The 21,180-nt window shown below is 40.3% G+C and overlaps 1 protein-coding gene across 1 annotated transcript in view; it reads left to right on the top strand.

The window, feature by feature from the left end:
• Positions 1-21,180, top strand: part of TEX26 (testis expressed 26) — a 38,431-nt gene that overhangs the window by 1,037 nt on the left and 16,214 nt on the right. The window contains 3 exon segments of the mRNA XM_024755650.1: positions 3,176-3,260; positions 9,693-9,861; positions 13,911-14,079. Coding sequence (XP_024611418.1) covers positions 3,176-3,260; positions 9,693-9,861; positions 13,911-14,079 — 423 coding nt within the window.

Raw genomic sequence — 21,180 nt, 5'->3', positions numbered from 1 at the left:
CTGAGTCTCATCCTCCATTTCTAGCCACCCTGTCGTGGTTTCTTTCACTGTCTGCTCTCCCCCCTCTTGTCTGGGAACGTTGGCATCCTCCAGGTTTTCTCCTTCTTGGTTTACATCTCCTATGTGAGCGGCCATATCCTGCCACAGGGCTTCTAGTCTACATAAAGGTGCCAGTCAATGGCTCTCTCATCTTTATCTCTAACTCAGATGCTCTTCCTAAATCTCAGACCAAAATATCCATCTGTCTACCAGATGCATTTGGATGTCACAGAAGGGCCTCAAACGCAACACGTACAAAACTATACTCTTTGTCTTCCTAGACTTGGAAGCTCAGTATGGAGGGTCCCATCTGCTTAAAGGAGATGGGAGGGCAGCTTCACTGACACCTCAATGTCATCACCAGGTGTCACTGATTCTGCCTCCAAAGTGTCCCTTCCCCTGGGGGAGTTTGCCCCTTCACCTCCGGTCCTGAGTCTCTAACAGCCACTCTGTGCTACTCCATCCTCCACTGATGGAAGGGTCACCCTCTAAAAGGTGGGCCTAATGTGTCACTGTCCAGCTCTGGTCTCAAAATAGGATGAGGCTGATGACGTCTATGGACGAATTGCTATCGAACTATTACTATCGACTGGGCTCTTAAGTGCTGTATTCCTTCCAAGGACCGCCATAAACTTCCACAAACTGGTGGCTGAAAACAATAGAAATTTATTTTTTTCACATTTTGGAGGCCAGAAGCCTGGTATCAAGCTATTGGCACGGCTGCACTCCCTCTGGTGGCCCTTGGGGAGAATCCGTCCTTGCGTCTTCCAGCTTCTGGTGGCTGTCGGCATTCTTTTTTTTTTTTTTTTTTTTGTGGCACGCGAGCCTCTCACTGTTGTGACCTCTCCCGTTGCGGAGCACAGGCTCCGGACGCGCAGGCTCAGCGGCCATGACTCACGGGCCCAGCCGCTCCACGGCATGTGGGATCCTCCCAGACCGGGGCACGAACCCGTGTCCTCTGCATCGGCAGGCGGACTCTCAACCACTGCACCACCAGGGAAGCCCTGTCAGCATTCTTGACCTGTGGCCCATCACTCCAGTCTCGGCCTCCATGGTCACATCACCTCCTCCTCTTCCGTGGCCAACCTCCCCCTGCCTTTCTTATGAGGACACTGAAATTGCATTTAGGGCCCACCGGATAATCTAGGGTGTTCTTCATCTCAAATCCTACTTGCGTCTGCAAAGAGTGATCAGGCCTAGACTGGCGTTGCTTGCTTCGGAAAAAGACAGTCTCTGTGCAGAAGATCCTTCCAGATCCTTCTAAGAGTCAAACTCAGAGCTTCAAATCAGGTGCAGTGCTAGTTTATTTTAAGAGCAACACAGCCTCACAATTTCTCCCCACCTACCTGTCTGTGCTTGAAATTCTCTTAACAAAGAACATTAATTCTGCTGTTGGAATAAAATGCTTTAAAGTATAAAGTGGTTCCCACTAAAGCAGAAGAATCAAAGGATAATGTCATTTCTAGTATAATGGGATCAGAGCGTAGACACCAGCCAGGAGTCTGTGAACAGAAGGACAGAGTGTGACAGGCAGGGGCTAAGGCTTTAGTTAGCCCGGGGAAGCCTCAGGTGGAGGTGAAACTCACCCTGTGTGAAGGCGGCGGAGGAATAGTTACAGAGGGGCAGATGCAGCTGCCTGACTGGATTCAAGGACCTGTTCGATGAGAAACAAGCCCTGGATGGCAGAGATGGAGAGATGGGAGAGATGGGGAGAAGTATACAGATGGCAAAAATTAAATGTTTCTTTTTTATATGTAGGCAGTGGCATATAGGTTTTCAGACTATTTGGAAATTGAAGACACCTTTGAGAAAGATGCTTTACGGCAATTGTATTCAGGATGCGTGAACGGGAGAAAAGGCAGGCAGTGAGGTGGGTGCGGTGTGAGAGGTGAGGTGATGGACCCCAGACGGCTTTGCTTCGAACACGGAAGGGATCATTTCACCCAGGTGCTAGTGAAATCTAAAAAGCCACAGGTAACTGTCTAGATATGAAGAAAGAGAGAATGATCGAATTAAATTTTTAAAATATATTCCCAAGTAATCTGGTGGTACCTCCGTTCACAAGGGGAGGTTGGAGCAGATCAAGCCTCGTGTCTGCATACCGGTGAATTCTCCATCCTCACCCTCCGGGCCCGCCAGCAGCATTTGCCGTTGTAGGTGTCCCTCCCTCCTCCCGGAATCATGTTTTTCCTTCGGCCATCAGGACACCATAGCCTCCTGGGTCTCCACTCACCTCGCTCACTGAGCTTCTCAGCCTCCTTCACCGGCTTCCCCTCATCTCCCCAGCCTCTTGACACTGGGGGGCCCCGGGCTTCAGCCTTTGGACGTCACCTCCTCTAATGCCACTCCCTCCCTTGCTGAGCTCACTCACTCTCACAGCTTTAAAGAACAGCTGTGCCACGGAATCTTGCACAGTCGTTACAAAGAATTACTTAGAGCTGCACCAGACGAGTCAGAGGGGCTTCCCATACGGCGCCGTTAAGTGACAGGTAGAAGAGGACACTTTGTGTAAGATGAGCCTGTTTTTGTAAAACAAAATAGGACTAGAACCCAATGTGATAATGTATTGATATACGTGTATATCAATCTGTATATGATTATAGTAGCAGTTATAAAAATCTGGAAAGAAACAGGCACAATTGTTAACATGGACTACCTGGGAGGAGGGTGATTACAAGCAGGGCCAGGAAGGAGCCACGACAAGGGGTCCAGGAGAGAACCTGACATGGAAACTATGACCCTCTTTGTGTAAAATCAGTTCATGCATTTACAGGTATATCTAATATGATGCATGAAAAGTCAGGCAATAAAGCAGCGATGGTGAACATCCTCAGATGATAGAATTTCAAATGAACTCTTGTCTTTATGTTTTTATGTATTGCTCGAATTCTTTAAAATAGTATATGTGAATTCTCAAGAAAAACAACAGACCTATTTTTATCTAGGGGGGCAACTCCTAATTAAATTGAGCTTCCCCTCTTCCCTAGTGGAGCTCACAAGTTGGCCTTCATTCCTCTACACTCTGCATTACCACCCGGAATGTTTGTCTCTTGCAAAATTATTTTAATTATTAAAACAACATTTGATCAAAATATGCTGGCTTGCCACATTTAAAACTGTTTTATTGTGCTTCTAGCAGGTGATACCGATCGGGATTCCTACGCCACCACGACGAAGACTGCGTTCACACCTAAGACAGGAGCGGTGCCTGCTTTAATTCGGTACATCCCTATTCAAATCAGATTGATATACACGCTTGAATTTGTTCACCTTTCTTCTATTATTCAGAGTCCAAAACCAACAGAGAGTAATCAGACAAGGCTTATAGAAAATGAACTCAGATAAGACCCACTGCACACACAGGTCTCCTCCAAGCATCAGAGGGGGTTTCCCCTTCAAAGAGTATCCCAAGCTCCTACAGGAAAATTGAGAAAATTAACACATGGATCCTTCATAACGCCACTGTGTATCATGCTTTACAACAGAGCCAGTATACAGTTAATAGAACTGTGCTACCTAAACATGGAGCATGTATTGAGTTCATTACCTGGTATACAGTAGGCAGGCAATGACAACTGAATGACTGGATAAGTGAGTAGTTGTTAGCACTTCCACCCAACACTAGTCTTGGAAGCTGGAACAAGGCCACAGTCCCCTTACCCTTACCTTCACTCCTCCAACTATTGCTTCCTAAAGCAACGTTTGCTTACAACTTCTCCCTCAATTCCACCTGAACCGAGGGTGGTGGGAATTTCTGTCCATCAGCTGCCTCTCTAAGCTCATTGGTGGCTGAGAGAGGGTGGGGCTGCGAAAGCCCTGCCATCTTTCATTGCATCAACGGTAGGTGGGAAATTAGCATGGAGGACCTTCCCTTGTCTGTGTTCACTCTGTAAATTACTTCCAATATAGAGGATCTTTTCACCTTTAAAGTTCACATTGTCGAGAAGTCAAATGGAGTACTGTCCAGACTGTGTGGTGCAGTCAGGCAGAAATGGGTTCCAGCCTCAGCTCCCTGCTCTAATTACCCCTTATTTTCTCTGCTCCCTTAGGCGAGTAACCAGCCAGCTACAGCTCAGGTTTATGGTTGGCAAAGTGGGAACGATGACTGCTGCATTAGGTGGTGGTTCTGAGGACAAACTGAAAGCACTAGTCCAGTGACTATAGCACAAAGAAGTTACCCCCCAGATTTTCATTCATTTTCCCCCAGCATAATATACGACAGACTTCCAAAAAGTGCAGGTCTAAAGGACTCCTAATTTCCGAGTTACCGGCTATCCCACTGAGTCACGTTATATCCCCTACTGGGAGGTTTACCATCTGACGGTAAGGATTATGCCAGCTTCCCAAACAGTAACAGTTGTCTGAAGAAGAAACATTTGGGATGAAAGCCAAAACCAAATGGGTACTTATGGAGTCTAGGTCAGTGGTCTTCAAATTCACATATTTTTAAAGTCCACAGAAAAGTTCTTATTATAAATTTAAATAGCTGTAAAAGATAAAACTTCCAGCCCATCCTAAATATTGACGTTTTAAAACAAGACCATTAAATCATTTCTTTACATATAACCAGTGGGTAATCTAACCACCTTAGCAAATTGATACTCACTCTGACCCTTTTAAAAAAATACATACGAACAAGCTCTTCTTTAACAGATCATTTATTTCATTCCCTTTCCTTCTTGAGCTCTTACTCCCAGTCTACTTCCTCCATAGAATTTTGCGCTGCTCTAATATATTTTGTGTTTGAAAGCAATTTATCGATCACCCCATTATACCTCTTTGCAACTATTTCAGTACATTCATTGACATTAATTTTTAAACATGTTATAGGACCCTAAGTATTGAGTTATCACAATTATTTTTAGTACAGACTTGCTCAAAGCAATAAACACATTACAAATGTTAATAATTACTAAACAGAAAAAGTAGATTTTTTGGAATTGCATCTTGATGAGATAAATGGGGCTGTTTTGTTTTCAATTACTTTATGTCTCCAGATTTGAGTGTTCTTATGTTGGGAATGAGACCACATTCAGCATCAATTTTTCCTGCTTTTTTTTTTTTTCAATTTATAAATGCTAGTGTTGAGAAACCTTGTTCTCATAATTAAGTAGATGTGAATGAAAGGAGTTTTAGTGTAGCATTGCCATTCGATACTCTGAACTCTTTATGGTTATATGCCAAAAATCACAAGGTGATTTTTTAATGATTGATTGGCTGACAGCTTGGTTGTGTACTCCTTCAGTTTCATTGAAAGCAAATAATTAGATGATTTGTCATCCAGTTATTGAGTTATTCCCTATCTCGTTTTTCTGAGAAGTATACTGAAAAGGCCTGTCTTTTTTTTATATTTGAATTTTATTTTTATTTTATTGTATTTTTATATAAAATTTTTATTAAAATATTTTATTTTATTTTTGTAGTCATGTTCTTATTAGTTATCAGTTTTATACATATTGGTGTATACATGTCAATCCCAATCTCCCAATTCATCCCACCACCACCAAGCTCCCCCCTCCCCGCCACTCCCCTCCTTGGTGTCCGTACATTTGGTCTCTACATCTGTGTCTCAATTTCTGCCCTGCAAACCGGTTCATCTGTACCATTTATCTAGATTCCACATACATGTGTTAATATATGATATTTGTTGTTCTCTTTCTGACTTACTTCACTCTATATGACAGTCTCTAGGTCCATCCACGTCTCTACAAATGACCCAATTTCGTTCCTTTTTATGGCTGAGTAATATTCCATTGTATATATGTGCCACATCTTCTTTATCCATTCATCTGTCGACGGGCATTTAGGTTGCATCCATGACCTGGCTATTGTAAATAGCACTGCAATGAACATTGGGGTACATGTGTATTTTTGAATTATAGTTTTCTCAGGGTGTATGCCCAGTAGTGGGATTGCTGGGTCATATGGTAATTCTGTTTTTAGTTTTTTAAGGAACCCCCATACTGTTCTCCATAGTGGCTGTATCAATTTACATTCCCACCAACAGTGCAAGAGGGTCCCCTTTTCTCCACACCCTCTCTAGCATTTGTTGCTTGTAGATTTTCTGATGATGGCCATTCTAACTGGTGTGAGGTGATGATACCTCATTGTAGTTTTGATTTACATTTCTCTAATAATTAGTGATGTTGAGCAGCTTTTCATGTGCCTCTTGGCCATCTGTATGTCTTCTTTGGAGAAGTGTCTGTTTAGGTCTTCTGCCCATTTTTTTGATTGGGTTTTTTTTTTTTTAATATTGAGCTGCATGAGCTGTTTATATATTTCGGAGATTAATCCTTCGTCTGTTGATTTGTTTGCAAATATTTTCTCCCATTCTGAGCGTTGTCTTTTCGTCTTATTTATATTTTCCTTTGCTGTGCAAAAGTTTTAAGTTTCATTAGGTCCCATTTGTTTATTTCCATTACTCTAATAGGTGGGTCTAAAAGATTTTGCTGTGATTTATGTCAAAGAGTGTTCTTCCTATGTTATTTTGTGCATTAATTTTGATTTTCATTTTGAGATTTTTGTGCATTAATTTTGTATCCTGCAACTTTACCAAATTCATTGATTATCTCTAGTAGTTTTCTGGTGGCACCTTTAGGATTCTCTATGTATAGTATCATGTCATCTGCAAACAGTGACAGTTTTACTTCTTCTTTTCTGATTTGGGTTCCTTTTATTTCTTTTTCTTCTCTGATGGCCATGGCTAGGACTTCCAAAACTATGTTGAATGATAGTGACAAGAGTGGACATCCTTGTCTTGTGTCTGATCTTAGAGGAAATGCTTTCAATTTTTCACCACTGAGAATGATGTTTGCTGTGGGTTTGTCATATATGGCCTGAAAAGGCACGTCTTAACAAATGACTATTAAATTACATCTGTTGCTCCTTCATTTGGAAGAAACTTATTTAATATTGTATACTCAAAAAGGACTTGGAAAATAGGAACATTAATTTCAATAAAGGTTTTCCAATATAATCTTTTTTTTTATAAAAATGCTTTTGTCATTGCATACTCTAAATATATTTTTATCCAAATCTTTGAGCTGAAGATTTAACTCATACAATTTACACCATGTTCACCTAGCTGGTAAAATCAGTCCTTCTGCTCCAACCAACAAGTGAAATTAGGTTTACTTCCTGTCAAAATAAAAATCTGACTACAATTCTAGTTTAAATAAATGTTAATATATGTTTTGAGGAATATTATGAAAACTACTGATAAATTATAGAATACATATTGTAGGGAAGACTATTAAAAGTAGACAGGAGAAGTGTAGAAAGATTCAGGTCTAATATGATTAATTATATCCAAGTAACAAAAATAATGCAATGAAATGTGTAGCTAAATATGTAAGTTATCTGTGAAGTGAGGAGTATGATAAAAACTATGAGGTTCTTTAGTTAGATATGTTCTCATGTGTGCAGAACTCTGGTGCTTGACTTTGGAAAATAATTAAATAATATCATGCATAAAAATCAGAAACAATTTCATTGATTTCTTTGGAAACCAAATCAAACATTTACTATGTATTTAATGAAAGAGGAAGTTATATATGGTAAGTATATAGTTATGTATGGAAAAGTACTAGTCTGACAAGCTAGCGTATACTTTCATGTATTGCTAAATATTTTACATCATAAAATAAAATGAGGACTGGCTATATTGAAGTAAATATTTCATAATATGTTTGCGTTAAAAACTTAGCTTTAAATACCTTATTGAATGATGAATACAAAATCTGAAAAAAAGATCACAAGATTTTTATGTACCAGTTTTATCCAGTGAATCTTTAAAAATTTGATAGTCTCAGAAAAGATTCCAGGTACATTGAAAAGAATCAGCATCGACATCCTGTACTGCTTCATCTAAACAGAGATGCTCTTCTTTCCAGCTAGTGACGTATCTTAGGGATTTTTTTAAAGCTGGAAAAATGCTTACCTTTAAATATGTAGGGGAAAGAGCCATTTTCAGCAATCTATATTCTCTGCTCTCCTCTTAGAAGCTTCTCCTTAAAGAGGGATGAACATTTGATAATTTTTAGGACAGGGAAAACTAGCCATTACTCTCAGCCACACCAATCTACAGTGTACCTACATTCAGAACATCCCTGCACCGGCCATAATGCTCTGGTTATAGCCCCACCCTTTACTCTTGACCTAGAACAGCAAGCCCTAGGTAAGTATATGGAATTTGGGTTACAAAGGAGTTCCCTGAAATCACCATAATGAAGTTCCCTTTGCCCGGCGTCCCTCTCACCATTGGCAGCTAACACCCTGAGGTGTAATGCACCTCAGTAAGATCCTATGGTGAAGTGGGGAAGGGAGAAAAGGATGCGGGAAGGAAAAGACCCACTAGATATGCAGCTTTGTTCTCAGGCAGATACATGTTAAGAAAGAATATACTGAGAAATGCGGATGTGAAAATCTATTCCTTTAAAGCAATTTGTGCTGTGATCCCTTTGGAAAGGTCTTCATGCACCTTCGAGGACTTCAGTTTGATTTAGGACCACAGTCATGCTTGAATCTGTACATCTGAATGACAAGTGAAATAGTGCAGCATCCAGATGTATCCCAATTTCCAGATGTTTGGTTTCTTACAGACGTAACCTGAATCTTACCCAGCCCTCTTTTTTAAAAAAGTCAATATGAAATATTTTAGACACACACAAAGGAATATACAATAAATCCCCAGCTATCATCCAGCTATAATAATCAACAACACATGGACATTCTTAATGTATATCCTCCACTTAGCCTTCCCACTGGCTAATGTTGAAGCAAATTCCAGGCATTATATCATAAGTCTAAGTATATTTTTATGTATCTCTTGAAAGATAAGGATGCTTTAAAAATATGTAACAATACCATTATCTCACCTAAAAAAGCAATTCCTTAATATCAAATAGCCAATAAGCGATCAAATTTTCCCCAGTTGTCTCATAATTAAAAAAAAAAACCAAACAGTTGGTTAGAAATTGAATCCAGACAAGGTCTCTGCATTGTATTCTCTTACTTCATTTAATCTGCAGGTTCCTCCACTTTTTTTTTCTGAGAATTTCTTTGTTGAAGAAACAGATGATTTGTCCTGGATTTTTCTGACTCCATCCCCATAGTGTCATTTAAAACTATCCTTCTTTTCATGTATTTCCTGTAATCTAATATTCCAAAGACTTCATCTGATTCAGGTTGGGTATTTTCACAAAAGTATTTAATAGGTGGTGTTGGGTATGTATATCCAATGCTGATCATTGCCTAGATGCATTATTTCATTAGGGACTTGCAAGCTAGTGGTATCCTAATTCTTATATTTTTCCTTTTATTAACTGGAATACTTTTTACATAAAGAAACTTTCCTTCACCAAGTATTTAGTTATACTCAAGAACCGTTCACACAGAAGAGTACTCATCTCTTTAAAAAAATTAATTAAAAAATTAATGAATTTCAGATTATTCTTTCAAATTTAGGACACTCTTACTTTTGTTAAGGGCCATAATAATATACAGGATTGTTTCTTTTCAGGGAAACCTAGAAATTAAATTATTTCTGGCATCAAGTCTTAAGGCAGCCAATCTTTCAAAAATTATTTGACATGTGTACTCTTGTGAAATTTGGTATTTAATCCCTTACTCTAGTTTCCACCCTTTTCTCACAGTCAGAAAAGTACCAGAAGATTAGGATATACGTATTCACTTAGTTATCCTGTTCCCAACCAGACACAGTACAATGATGAGTAGGTTTGGAAATCATATTCTAAAGAAGATTTGATCAACATTGGAACTTCAAGAGGAATCAAGAACCACAAATCTTATTACCCCAGTCAAGTAAGATAATATCTACATATCTTTTTGAACGTGAGATTCTATCAATAATCCGTAAGAATGAGAGTTTGGATATATCCCAAAGATCCTTCATCATCTACAGCTGTGGTCCTTCTTAGACTATTTTTTGCTAACCTTCTCACATTTATTTCTAACTCCTACTTCCTTATCCCCTTACATAAGAAACATTTATTTTAATAAATTTATTTATTTTATTTATTTATTTTTGGCTGCGCTGGGTCTTCACCACTGTGTGCGGGCCTCTCACGGCAGTGGCCTCCCCAGTTGCGGAGCACAGGCTCCAGGCACATGGGCCTCAGCAGTTGCAGCACGCAGGCCCAGTAGCTGTGGCTCACGGGCTCCAGAGCACAGGCCCACTAGTTGTGGCGCACGGGCTTAGTTGCTCCATGGCATGTGGGATCCTCCTGGACCAGAGCTCGAACCGGCTTCCCCTGCCCTGGCAGGCGGACTCTCAACCACTGCGCCACCAGGGAAGTCCCTGAAAGTTTTTTTTTTTATTGAAGTGAAATTCACGTAGCGTGGAATTAACCATTTTAATGTGAACAGATCACTGGCTATTAGTACATTCATAATGTTCTACAACCACCACCTCTGCCGCATTTCAAAATATTTTCATAATCTCAAGAGGAAACCCTGTACCCATTAAGAAAGTATTCCCTGTTTCCCTCTCCCCTAGTCTCTAGCAACTACCAATCTGCTTTCTGTCTCTAGATATTTTATATGTGGAATCATACTATACAATATGTGACCTTGGTCAGGTCCTTTTGTATCAGGAACTTCTCTTAATAATGCTGAAGGAGCTCATTAACATGAAATTTTATACAGACAATAAAACCATTAGTCAAGAAGAACTAATAGGTACTTTAAGCACATATCACATAGGCAGTAACTAGAGTGTGGTTCAGATTAATTGCTAATACATAGCAATTACATTTCTTTTTTTTTTCTTTTATTCATTCTTTAATTTAGTAAATATTTACTGAGGTCTATTACAGTGATATGTACTAAGGATCAATGAAGAATAAGACTTAATCTTAATTAAGTACATAAAGGCACAGACGTGGAGAACAAACATGGATACCGAGGGGGAAAGTGGAGGGATGGGAGGAATTGGGAGATCGGGATTGACACATATACACTATTGATACTGTGTATAAAATAGGTAACTAATGAGAACCTGCTGTATAGCACAGGGGACTCTACTCAATGCTCAGTGGTGACCTAAATGGGAAGGAAGTCCGAAAGGGAGAGGATGTACGTATATGTACGGCTGATTCATTTTGCTGTGCAGTAGGAACTAACACAACATTGTAAAGCAACTCTACTCCAATAAAAATTAATTTTAAAAAAAGACTTAATCTTTATCTTCAAAGGAACGCAGAGTAAATCCAGAGCCTGACTTTTGTCTTTTCTGGGTCTTCATCTCCAGTTGCTCTACTTCTATGCTGGTCCATCCTGGTCCACATGGACCAGCCCCTCAAGACCCTTCTCAGCGTGGCTCCTAACTTCCTCTCCTGCTTCACCCTCAGCCAGTCCCCGCTTCCCTGCGTTCCTCACTCGCACCAACTAGACCGCATTTCATGAACACTCTGTGCATCTTTTGCTTCGGTGTTGACCCATTTTCAAAACACGCCTTTTGCTGTGTGTGCTTTTTTGATTCTTGTCTTCCTTCCCTTCCGGTAACAGAGCCTCTGGGCTTCTGTAGCACCTTATCCACAGCTCTGAGTGAGTGATTCTTACGAGAAGCTTGTTCACAATATAAGTGCCTGGGTCCCACTTCTAGAAAGTCTCAATGTCTGGGATAAGGTTCAGCAGGTATATTTTGGAATAACCTTCCTAGGTATTTCTGATGTATTATCTCCATGTGAGAACCACAGTTCCAAGTGTTATGGTTGCAAGATATCACATTCCATATCCGTGTATCCTGTATATCTCTTTCTAATCACACTGGTTTGAGATTGTCTTGAGGTAGAACAATGACTTAATTACCTTTAACCTTGGCACAGAATCCATATAGGAACTGAAAACATTTGCTTTTGAGTGTCAGCTAGGGGAGAAGGATAGGCATCTGTATCAAGTATTTCAACGGGAATTTATTTATTAATAAAGCCATTAGTAATTTACAAAAACCAACTTATAGATGCTGCTTACTGGGAACAATACCAGATGATTTTCCAAAATAGCTTAAGGAATGTCCTGATGTTTGAGCCCGAGAGTTTTCTTCTCTCTCTATAACCTTGCCTTCTCCTCGGGTGGTTTATGAGGTCATTATGAGGGCCATTGAGTACCCATGGCCTCTCTCCCTGAGTCATCTAAACTAAGAGGCACCATGTAGTGAAACCCTTTCCCACTGTGCTGGTCTGGACAGAGATCAATTTTTACAAATCAGTATTAAAATGCTCTCGAGTACCAGTAGATGACATCACATATTGTTTGATATACAATGTACATTTGAATTTATTTTGAAAAGACCTATTGAAAAACTATTTTGGGAAAAGAATAGAGGTTTGTGTTAACAGTAATTAGCACTGTTGTGACATTGCTCATGATATTTGTGGCTTTTTTTTTTAGGGTTATGAATACTTTATTTTTTCTAGTATCACTTATTTTATTTTTTCAGAGAAGACTTTGATCTTTATTTCTAATCTCTTTTTCATCTCCTATCACAAGTAGCTGATTTTGTCCATATTTCCACGATTTGAATTTTTTCTCTTCATTTTATTTATTTTTAAAAAATTTTTATTGGCGTATACTTGATTTACAATGTTGTGTGAGTTTCAGGTGTACAGCAATGTGAATCGGTTATCGGTTATATGTATACATACGTCCACTCTTTTTTACTACTTGATTTACAATGTTGTGTGAGTTTCAGGTGTACAGCAATGTGAATCAGTTATACGTATACATACGTCCACTCTTCTTTAGATTCTTTTCCCACATAGTCCATTACAGAGTATTGAGTAGAGTTCCCTGTGCTCTACAGTAGGTCCTTATTAGGTGATATTCATGTTTTTAATATCTGTGTCCCAATTAAAGTTGGTGTTGTATGATGTGCCTCTGAATCAACGTTTTGTAGCAAGAATTAGGGATGAACTCGCTCCAGGTGAAATGACGTGTGATTCTCTCCTCAGTTAATCTGGTGGTGCTTGTGGAACCTGGTTTTAGTCAGTGCTTCAGAGGTATTTACGGATCATATGTTTAATGAGTATTCGTCAGCAGAGTTATTTCCAAAAATAATAGTGCTACAGTCCACTAATGACAATGATCTTACCTAACCCTCCATCGGTAAGGTTCTTTTCCTTTGAGTGGTTCTTTTCCAGATAATGGGGATGATATGCACTGCCCTATCTAAGGTTGCCAGGTTTAGCAAATAAAAATACAGGGTGCCCAGTTAAATCTGAATAATGATGTATAACCGGTAAAAAAATGAGTACCTATACATACTTACACTAAGAGATTATTCATTGTTTATCTGAAATTCAAATTTAACTGGCATCCAGGAATTCCCTGGTAGTCCAGTAGTTAGGACCCTGTGCTTCCATTGCAGGGGGCACGGGTTTGATCCCTGGTTGGGGAGCTAAGATCCTGCAAGTCACATGGTGTGGCCCCCCCCAAATTTAAGTGGCACCCTATGTTTTATATGGCGACCGTAGCCCTAACTAAAATCTCTCACTCTGCACCCTAACCCCTGCCCCAGGGACTAGGCAGGACTACTGGAGTGAGACATGCTTCCTGAGTCCACGGAGCAGAAACAAATGAGCACTCCTAACTGATGTACAATATACTCATTAGAAACTACTTCTAATCATTTGAACTTGTACTTCCTGTGCCTCATAAAGCAGAAAATTATTTCCTGGTTGAAATGTCCCTAAAAAGTACATCGACCATACCTCCAAATGCAAGAAGAGTGTGTCTTAGTGTGATAAATTGGGAGTTACTGACAGAAGCAGAATGGAATGAAAATATGAGGCTATTTAGAAAGAGCCTACAAGGAGTAATTATTGCCTTTCATCTGTACCCCAGCTCAAAAGATTAAGCAACATTCTCAGGTGTTTCTGGAATGGAAAAACTCACTTCCCCGACCAGCAGACACTGAATCTCGATGGAATTACTAAATTCCAGCTAAAATTCCTGAGCTTCAGGATTTTAGTTTCAAATATGGATGTTACTCAAGCCTACCCATTACTTCTCAGGGCCTAGGTAAGTACACCTGTAGCTTTTTTTTTTTTGCTGTATGTGGGCCTCTCACTGTTGTGGCCTCTCCCATTGCAGAACACAGGCTCACGGGCCATGGCTCACGGGCCCAGCCGCTCCGCGGCATGTGGGATCTTCCCGGACCGGGGCACGAACCCGCGTCCCCTGCATCGGCAGGCGGACTCTCAACCACTGCGCCACCCTCACACCTGCAGCTTTTAAAACAACTTCATAGACTGTTCTCGCTCCAAGATTCCTCAACACATAGGGCCCTGGTGGGTGACCTTGATAATAGTCATAGAGAATGTCAGTGACCCCTGAATGGAATCAAAACTAGGACTCTGGGGCACTTAGCCTCAAACCCAGGGAATGAGGATGATGTCTCAGAAGAGAAATGACTGCTTGTGCTGTGAAATGAGTACATCCTCTGCCTGGGAGGGACAGTTGTTGGGATTGGGGGACATGCCCCCCACATAAAATGAAAGGAAGGGTTTAGTTGCTATTAAACAACCAAAAGAAAAAAAAAGTTCCTCGGGAATCAAATTAGACTTGTCAGTTATCCCCTGGAAGTTTATCCACACAGCACATCCTTCAAGCATCTTTGCATTCAGCAGTGATTTTACTTGAGTGTTCTTTTATGACCCCAACTGCTACTGTTTACAACAGAAAAGTTTTTAAAAGTTCCATTGACCAAGCCACCTCCGAGTTCCTGGGTAAGAGGACGATCTGGCGTTAGTCTGAGACAGTGATTTATTCCTTGCATGGAGTTGGGATCAAGTAGCGCTTTAGACAAAAATCACATAACTGGAGAGTAAACCAGGAACACCCCCCGCCCCCCCCACACACCTGATATCCAGCCCTCAGCTGGCGTTTGTAACACTGAGCATGACAACATGGACATTGAATAGGAAAACATGTTATCACTCGCATTCTTCCTTTCTCTTAGTTTTGGCTGCAGAGATGGCAAGTGCTAGAAGTGACAAAGCTTTACAGTTTCACAAAGTACAATTTAAAAATACGTCATTAGGATTAGGGGACCATAGATGTTCAGAACCAGAAAAGACTCCTTCAATTTCTAGGTGAGGAAATGGAGGCCAGAGAGTTGAAGGGCCTCCCATGATCAGTTATCACTCAAAGATTGCAAAGCTTCCCAACACTGCTGGGCAGAAAAGCAATGCTGGCTTGGATGAAACTTTTGGAACAATAGTCTCTATTGTTTTGTTTATCATCACATCACCCAGACCAAGCCCTGTCTAGGTGCTTCACACATAGCATTCCTTGTCCATTCAACTGCGCTAGGTAAGTATCATTACCTGTATTCAAAGATGAGGAAATGAATAAATGGAGAGGACAGGTGTATTTGCCAGCGCAGAACTGAAACCTAAGTTTATTTCATTCCGAAATCCATGCTCTTTCCAGGAAGTCTTGCTGATCCCTTGAATACTGTTTGCTCTTTTTAATCAATAATTAACATAATTGTGTCTTTTTAGCTATTAGACATACTATCCTTTGATTATTTTGGTCTCATTGATTTTATATTTAGAGTACTATTATCAGATATTTGCCTCCTTCCTAGAATTTCTCTATTTAGCACTTAAATAGTTAAATAGAAATTTTCATCCTGTTTTTCTTCATAATTTTCAGACCGACAGATTCTTGATCGCTTTATTTACTCTTACTGTGATGTTGACAAAGGGACGGATAAAAAAGGAAAATAGTTCAAATGAAGAAAATCTGAACGTAACTAGGTTATTTTCTCAATAATCAAGGAAAAATAAGATTATTTTTCACCCTGTTTTTCTTCATAATTTTCAGACCGACAGATTCTTGATCGCTTTATTTACTCTTACTGTGATGTTGACAAAGGGACGGATAAAAAAGGAAAATAGTTCAAATGAAGAAAATCTGAACGTAACTAGGTTATTTTCTCAATAATCAAGGAAAAATAAGATCCAAATTGTTCTAAGTATAATTTCATCATGACTCTGTGTTATTTTGTTTGTGTGTGTGTGTGTGTATGTGTTTTAATTAATTAATTAATTTCTTTCTTTTTGGCTGCGTTGGGTCTTCGTTGCCGCGCGTGGGCTTTTCTCTAGTTGCGGCGAGCGGAGGCTACTCTTCATTGTGGTGCGCAGCCTTCTCACTGAGGTGGCTTCTCTTGTTGCGGAGCATGGTCTCTAGGCGCGCGGGCTTCAGTAGTTGTGGCTCGCGGGCTCTAGAGCGCAGGCTCAGTGGTTGTGGCGCACGGGCTTAGTTGCTCCGCGGGATGTGGGATCTTCTTGGACCAGAGCTTGAACCCGTGTCCCCTGCATTGGCAGGCGGATTCTCAACCATTGCACCACCAGGAAAGCCCTGGGTTTTTATTTGTTTGTTTGTTTTGTTTTTTTTAAGAAGATGTTGGGGGTAGGAGTTTATTAATTTATTTATTTCCTGTTTTTCTTCATAATTTTCAGACCGACAGATTCTTGATCGCTTTATTTACTCTTACTGTGTTGTTGACAAAGGGACGGATAAAAAAGGAAAATAGTTCAAATGAAGAAAATCTGAACGTAACTAGGTTATTTTCTCAATAATCAAGGAAAAATAAGATCCAAATTGTTCTAAGTATAATTTCATCATGACTTTGTGTTATTTTGTTTGTGTGTGTGTGTGTGTGTATGTGTTTTAATTAATTAATTTATTTATTTTTGGCTGCGTTGGGTGACCAGAGCTCGAACCCGTGTCCCCTGCTTTGGCAGGCGGATTCTCAACCATTGCACCACCAGGAAAGCCCTGGGTTTTTATTTGTTTGTTTGTTTTGTTTTTTTTAAGAAGATGTTGGGGGTAGGAGTTTATTAATTTATTTATTTTGTCTCTGTTGGATCTTCGTTTCTGTGCGAGGGCTTTCTCTAGTTGTGGCAAGCGGGGGCCACTCTTCATCGCGGCGCGCAGGCCTCTCACTTTCGCGGCCTCTCTTGTTGAGGAGCACAGGCTCCAGACGCGCAGGCTCAGCAGTTATGGCTCACAGGCCCAGTTGCTCCGCGGCATGTGGGATCCTCCCAGACCAGAGCTCGAACCTGTGTCCCCTGCATTAGCAGGCAGATTCTCAACCACTGTGCCACCAGGGAAGGCTACCCTGTTTGTTTTATTTTTAAACAATAAAATCATTTAGGGCTGCAAGTCATCTCTTCCCTCCCCACCTCCCTACCTACCTAGTTTTAACTGTATCCAGTAGGTTTTTTTTTTTTTTTTTTTTTTTTTTTTTTTTTTTTTTTTTTATTTATTTGTTTTTGGCTGCATTGGGTCTTTGTTGCTGCACGCAAGCTTTCTCTAGTTGTGGCGAGCAGGGGCTACTCTTCATCGCGGTGTGAGGGCTTGTCATTGCTGAGGCTTCTCTTGTTGCGGAGCACAAGCTCTAGGCACGTGGGTTTAGTAGTTGTGGCTCATGGGCTCTGGAGTGCAGGCTCAGTAGTTGTGGTGCATGGGCTTAGTTGCTCCATGGCATGTGGGATCTTCCCGGACCAGGGCTAGAACCCATGTCCCCTGCCTTGGCAGGTGGATTCTTAACCACTGTGCCACCAGAGAAGGCCCCAATAGCTTTTGATATAATGTTTTTTTCCTATTCTCTTTTGGATGCTTAATTTGTGTCTTCAATTCTGATTTTCTCTTTGAACCAAGAAGTATGTGGAAGAGGTTTCTTAATTTTTCAATAATTACGGGCTTAAAAAATCCTTTTTATTATTGATTTCCTATTTGAAAGTTAAAAAACAAATCTCTGCTTTGGGAAAATTAGCAAGAAAATTTTTATGCCAAGATTAAGTTGTGTATTAGATGAATATCAGAAGAAAAAATGTGTAGTTTATTGTATTTTTCAAGCCCCTTCTACCTTTGCCTTAATTGCATATTTGACCCGTCAAATTCTGAGGCAATAATATTTGAAACATTCCACAATAAAAATGTTTTCATCAATATGTCCTTGTATTTCTGGGATTTTTGCTACATATTTTTGGCTACTATGTTGTTTATCAATGCTTATGACTTATACAGAGCTTCTTCATTAATTAATTTTTTTCCCATTACATGTTATTCCTCTTTGACCCCGTTAATGATTTTGACCTTAAATTACATTTTAATTGATATTCATGTTGCCATTCATGCTGGGTTTGTATTTTATTTGCATTTACTTAATTCCCCATTTTTCTTTTTTGCTGTTTATGTCTTTCTTGGAGCACTGGGGACTGTAGCTGTGGCCAACCAGTAGTTTCATGTGGATTCTCTCTTAGTTTAGTATATATAGTGGGACTTCCTGTCCTCACAACACTCTCCAAATCATGGTCCATATTCCATCGGGATCTTAAACTAAATATTAAAAAACGAGTCGTCCTTCATTCAATAAATATTTATTGAACACCTGCTATGTGGCAGTGTTGTAGGTCATGGGAATATATTTGTAGTGAAAAAACATACATGGAGCTTACATTCTAGAAGAAGGGCCAGATCAAAAACAAGTCAAAATGAACAGTATAATTACAAAATGTAAGTGCCACACACAGTGTAAGCAGTGCTGTGATGGGGGGCCTCACACAGCTGTGAGGAGGCCTCATTTAAGCTGACCCATTAAGAGGGGAAAGAACCAGCCATGTGAAGAGATGAGCAACAGCTTTCCAGGCTTGCGGAGCAGCAAGGCAAGGGCGTCAAAGTAGGAAAGAGCTTGAAGTGTTTCTTGAAACGTCCTAGAAACAGTCAGAAGGTAGAGTGGCTGAAGCATTGTGAGTTGGCTAGGGACAGGGCAGGGGGTCAGTCATACAAAAGAGGTCACAGGGGCGGGGGTCAGATCATGCATGGACTGAGTGCCATTGGCTCCTAATAGCATGGACTCTCTTGTTGTAGTTTCTGTGTTCCAGAATAGTCAATAAATTTCTGTTGGTTCAAGTTGTGGGTCCCTCATGAACGTGGTTTGGTTGTATGTTAATCCTCTAACAAAGCCTTGTCTAGGGCTGGAGTGTTCACCCCTGCAGACGTGTTGTGGCTGCGTCTTCAGCATTTGCTGTCCTCCGGGAATCCCAGATGGGATCCTTGCCTCTTAAATGAATTTCTGAAAGAATTTATATACATTAGAGTTCACTCTTTGTGCTGTAAATTTCTATGGGTTTTGACAGAAGCATAGTGTCATATCCATCATTATAGTATCATACAGAATAGTTTCACCACCTAAAATATCCCCTTGCTTCACCTAGTTGACTCTCCTCCCAAACCTGTCGTTACTTCTTTGGAGACAGTTTTGGTATTCTAAGGGCAGGACAGCCAAGAAAAGCCACTATCACCCACTGCCTCGCAGCAGACAGCCTGGGGATGAATGTAGCCTCCCATCTGGCTGGAAACAGAAAGGCATACTACATACAGAATTGTAGAACAGGTAAGTGACTGCCACTCTAGAGCCAGAAATGCTACATTTATAAACATGCACTATTAGACAGACTTTTTCTTTGGGCACTGTGGTAAACTAAATTATTGTCCCCAGTTCTTCATCTCTCCCTGCCTCCACACTCTTTGGAAGGTATTTCCCCAGCCTTTGACTGTGAGCTTGGTCATGTGACTTGCTTTAGCCAATGGGATGTTAGCAGACATAAGTCTGGGCTGCCCACTGGTCCCAGGAGAACGATGAGAGTCACGTGGATGGGAGCTACTGCTATGGTCAGTTTGCGTACCCCCAGAATTCATCTGTTGAAATTCTAATCCCCAAGGTGACGATGGTATTAGGAGGTGGGACCTTTGGAGGTGATGAGGTCATGAAGCAGAGCCCTCCTGATTGGGATTAGTGCCCTTATAAAAGAGACCCCACAGAGCTCCCTTCTGCCATGTAAGGACACAGAGAAAAGATGGCCATCTGAACCAGAAAGTCCTCACCAGACACCAGATCTGTTTGTGCCATGATCTTGGAATTCCAGCCTCCAGAAATATGAGAAATAAATGTTTGTTGCTTATAAACTACCTAGTTTATGATGTTTTGTTTTAGCAGCCTAATACAGCTACCCTAGCTGACCCTCCCTAGGGACCCACAAAGTGTGAGTGAGAAATAAGTGCTTCCCATTGCATGCCACTGAGATTAATACAGCAAGAGCTAATAGATACAGGCACAGTATTTATTTAGATGAGACATCTCTGGAACCCTCAAAATGAAATGAAAGGTTTGGTAGAATCCGCTTTCCCTCTTAAAAATATTGTCTGATCACCACTGACAAATGCATTTAAAAAGTGATTGTCTTCTAAGACAGGAGAGTGTTGTTGTGGTCCTTTTGTATTTTAAAACCTGCCAAATAATGAAGGCATTTTAAACGTTGAACACTTCAAAGGTTCTCACGAGGCCAGTGTCCACGGCTTATTTTAATGTGCCAAAGGATGTGAATGAGTGCTTTAATATGTTCCTTTTTTCAGAGCAGATTGTCAAGACCAGATCAATGTACTTGATGTGAGTTAATTATGTACCTTCATTATTATATTTCAAAGAGAGCAGTGTTTCAACACAGATAATGATTCTGAAATTCTTTCTATTGTGGTATACCCTGATGGCTCTTTTGATTCTCTTTCTAACCTCCTGCAAAACTCACTGCCCCCTGCCGACACACACACATCCTATCCCAAAAAGTACATGTTTCTATGCTTTCCAGAAACATCTGTTCTTTGTTTTTAACCTCTTGAAAAAAACTGTTTTATAAATAGGTTTTTTCCCCCATTTTTTTCTAGTTTTATTGAGATATAATTGATATATAACATTGTATTAGTTTAAGGTGTACAACATAATGATTTGATATGTTTATATTGCAAAATGATCACAATAGGTTTAGTTGACATCCATCACCTCACATAGTTGCAGTTTTTTTCCTTGTGATGAGAACTTTTAAGGTTTACTCTCAGCAACTTTCAAAAATACAATACAGTATTGTTAACTATAGTTACCATGCTGTACATTAGATTCCCCAAAACGTATTGATCTTATAACTGGAAGCTCGTACCTTTTGACCACCTTCACTCATTTCCCCTTCCCTCAGTCTTCCGTACCCCCCAACTATCACCTGTCTTTTGCCTGAACCTTATCATTCAGCCTAGCTCTAGCTCTTGGTTGTCTCC

The sequence above is a fragment of the Neophocaena asiaeorientalis genome, unplaced genomic scaffold (assembly GCF_003031525.2).
Source record: "Neophocaena asiaeorientalis asiaeorientalis breed wild unplaced genomic scaffold, Neophocaena_asiaeorientalis_V1.1 scaffold59, whole genome shotgun sequence".
NCBI lineage: Eukaryota > Metazoa > Chordata > Mammalia > Artiodactyla > Phocoenidae > Neophocaena > Neophocaena asiaeorientalis.
The sequence above is the reverse complement of the archived record's forward strand: the minus strand, read 5'-3'. Positions and strand labels throughout refer to the sequence as shown.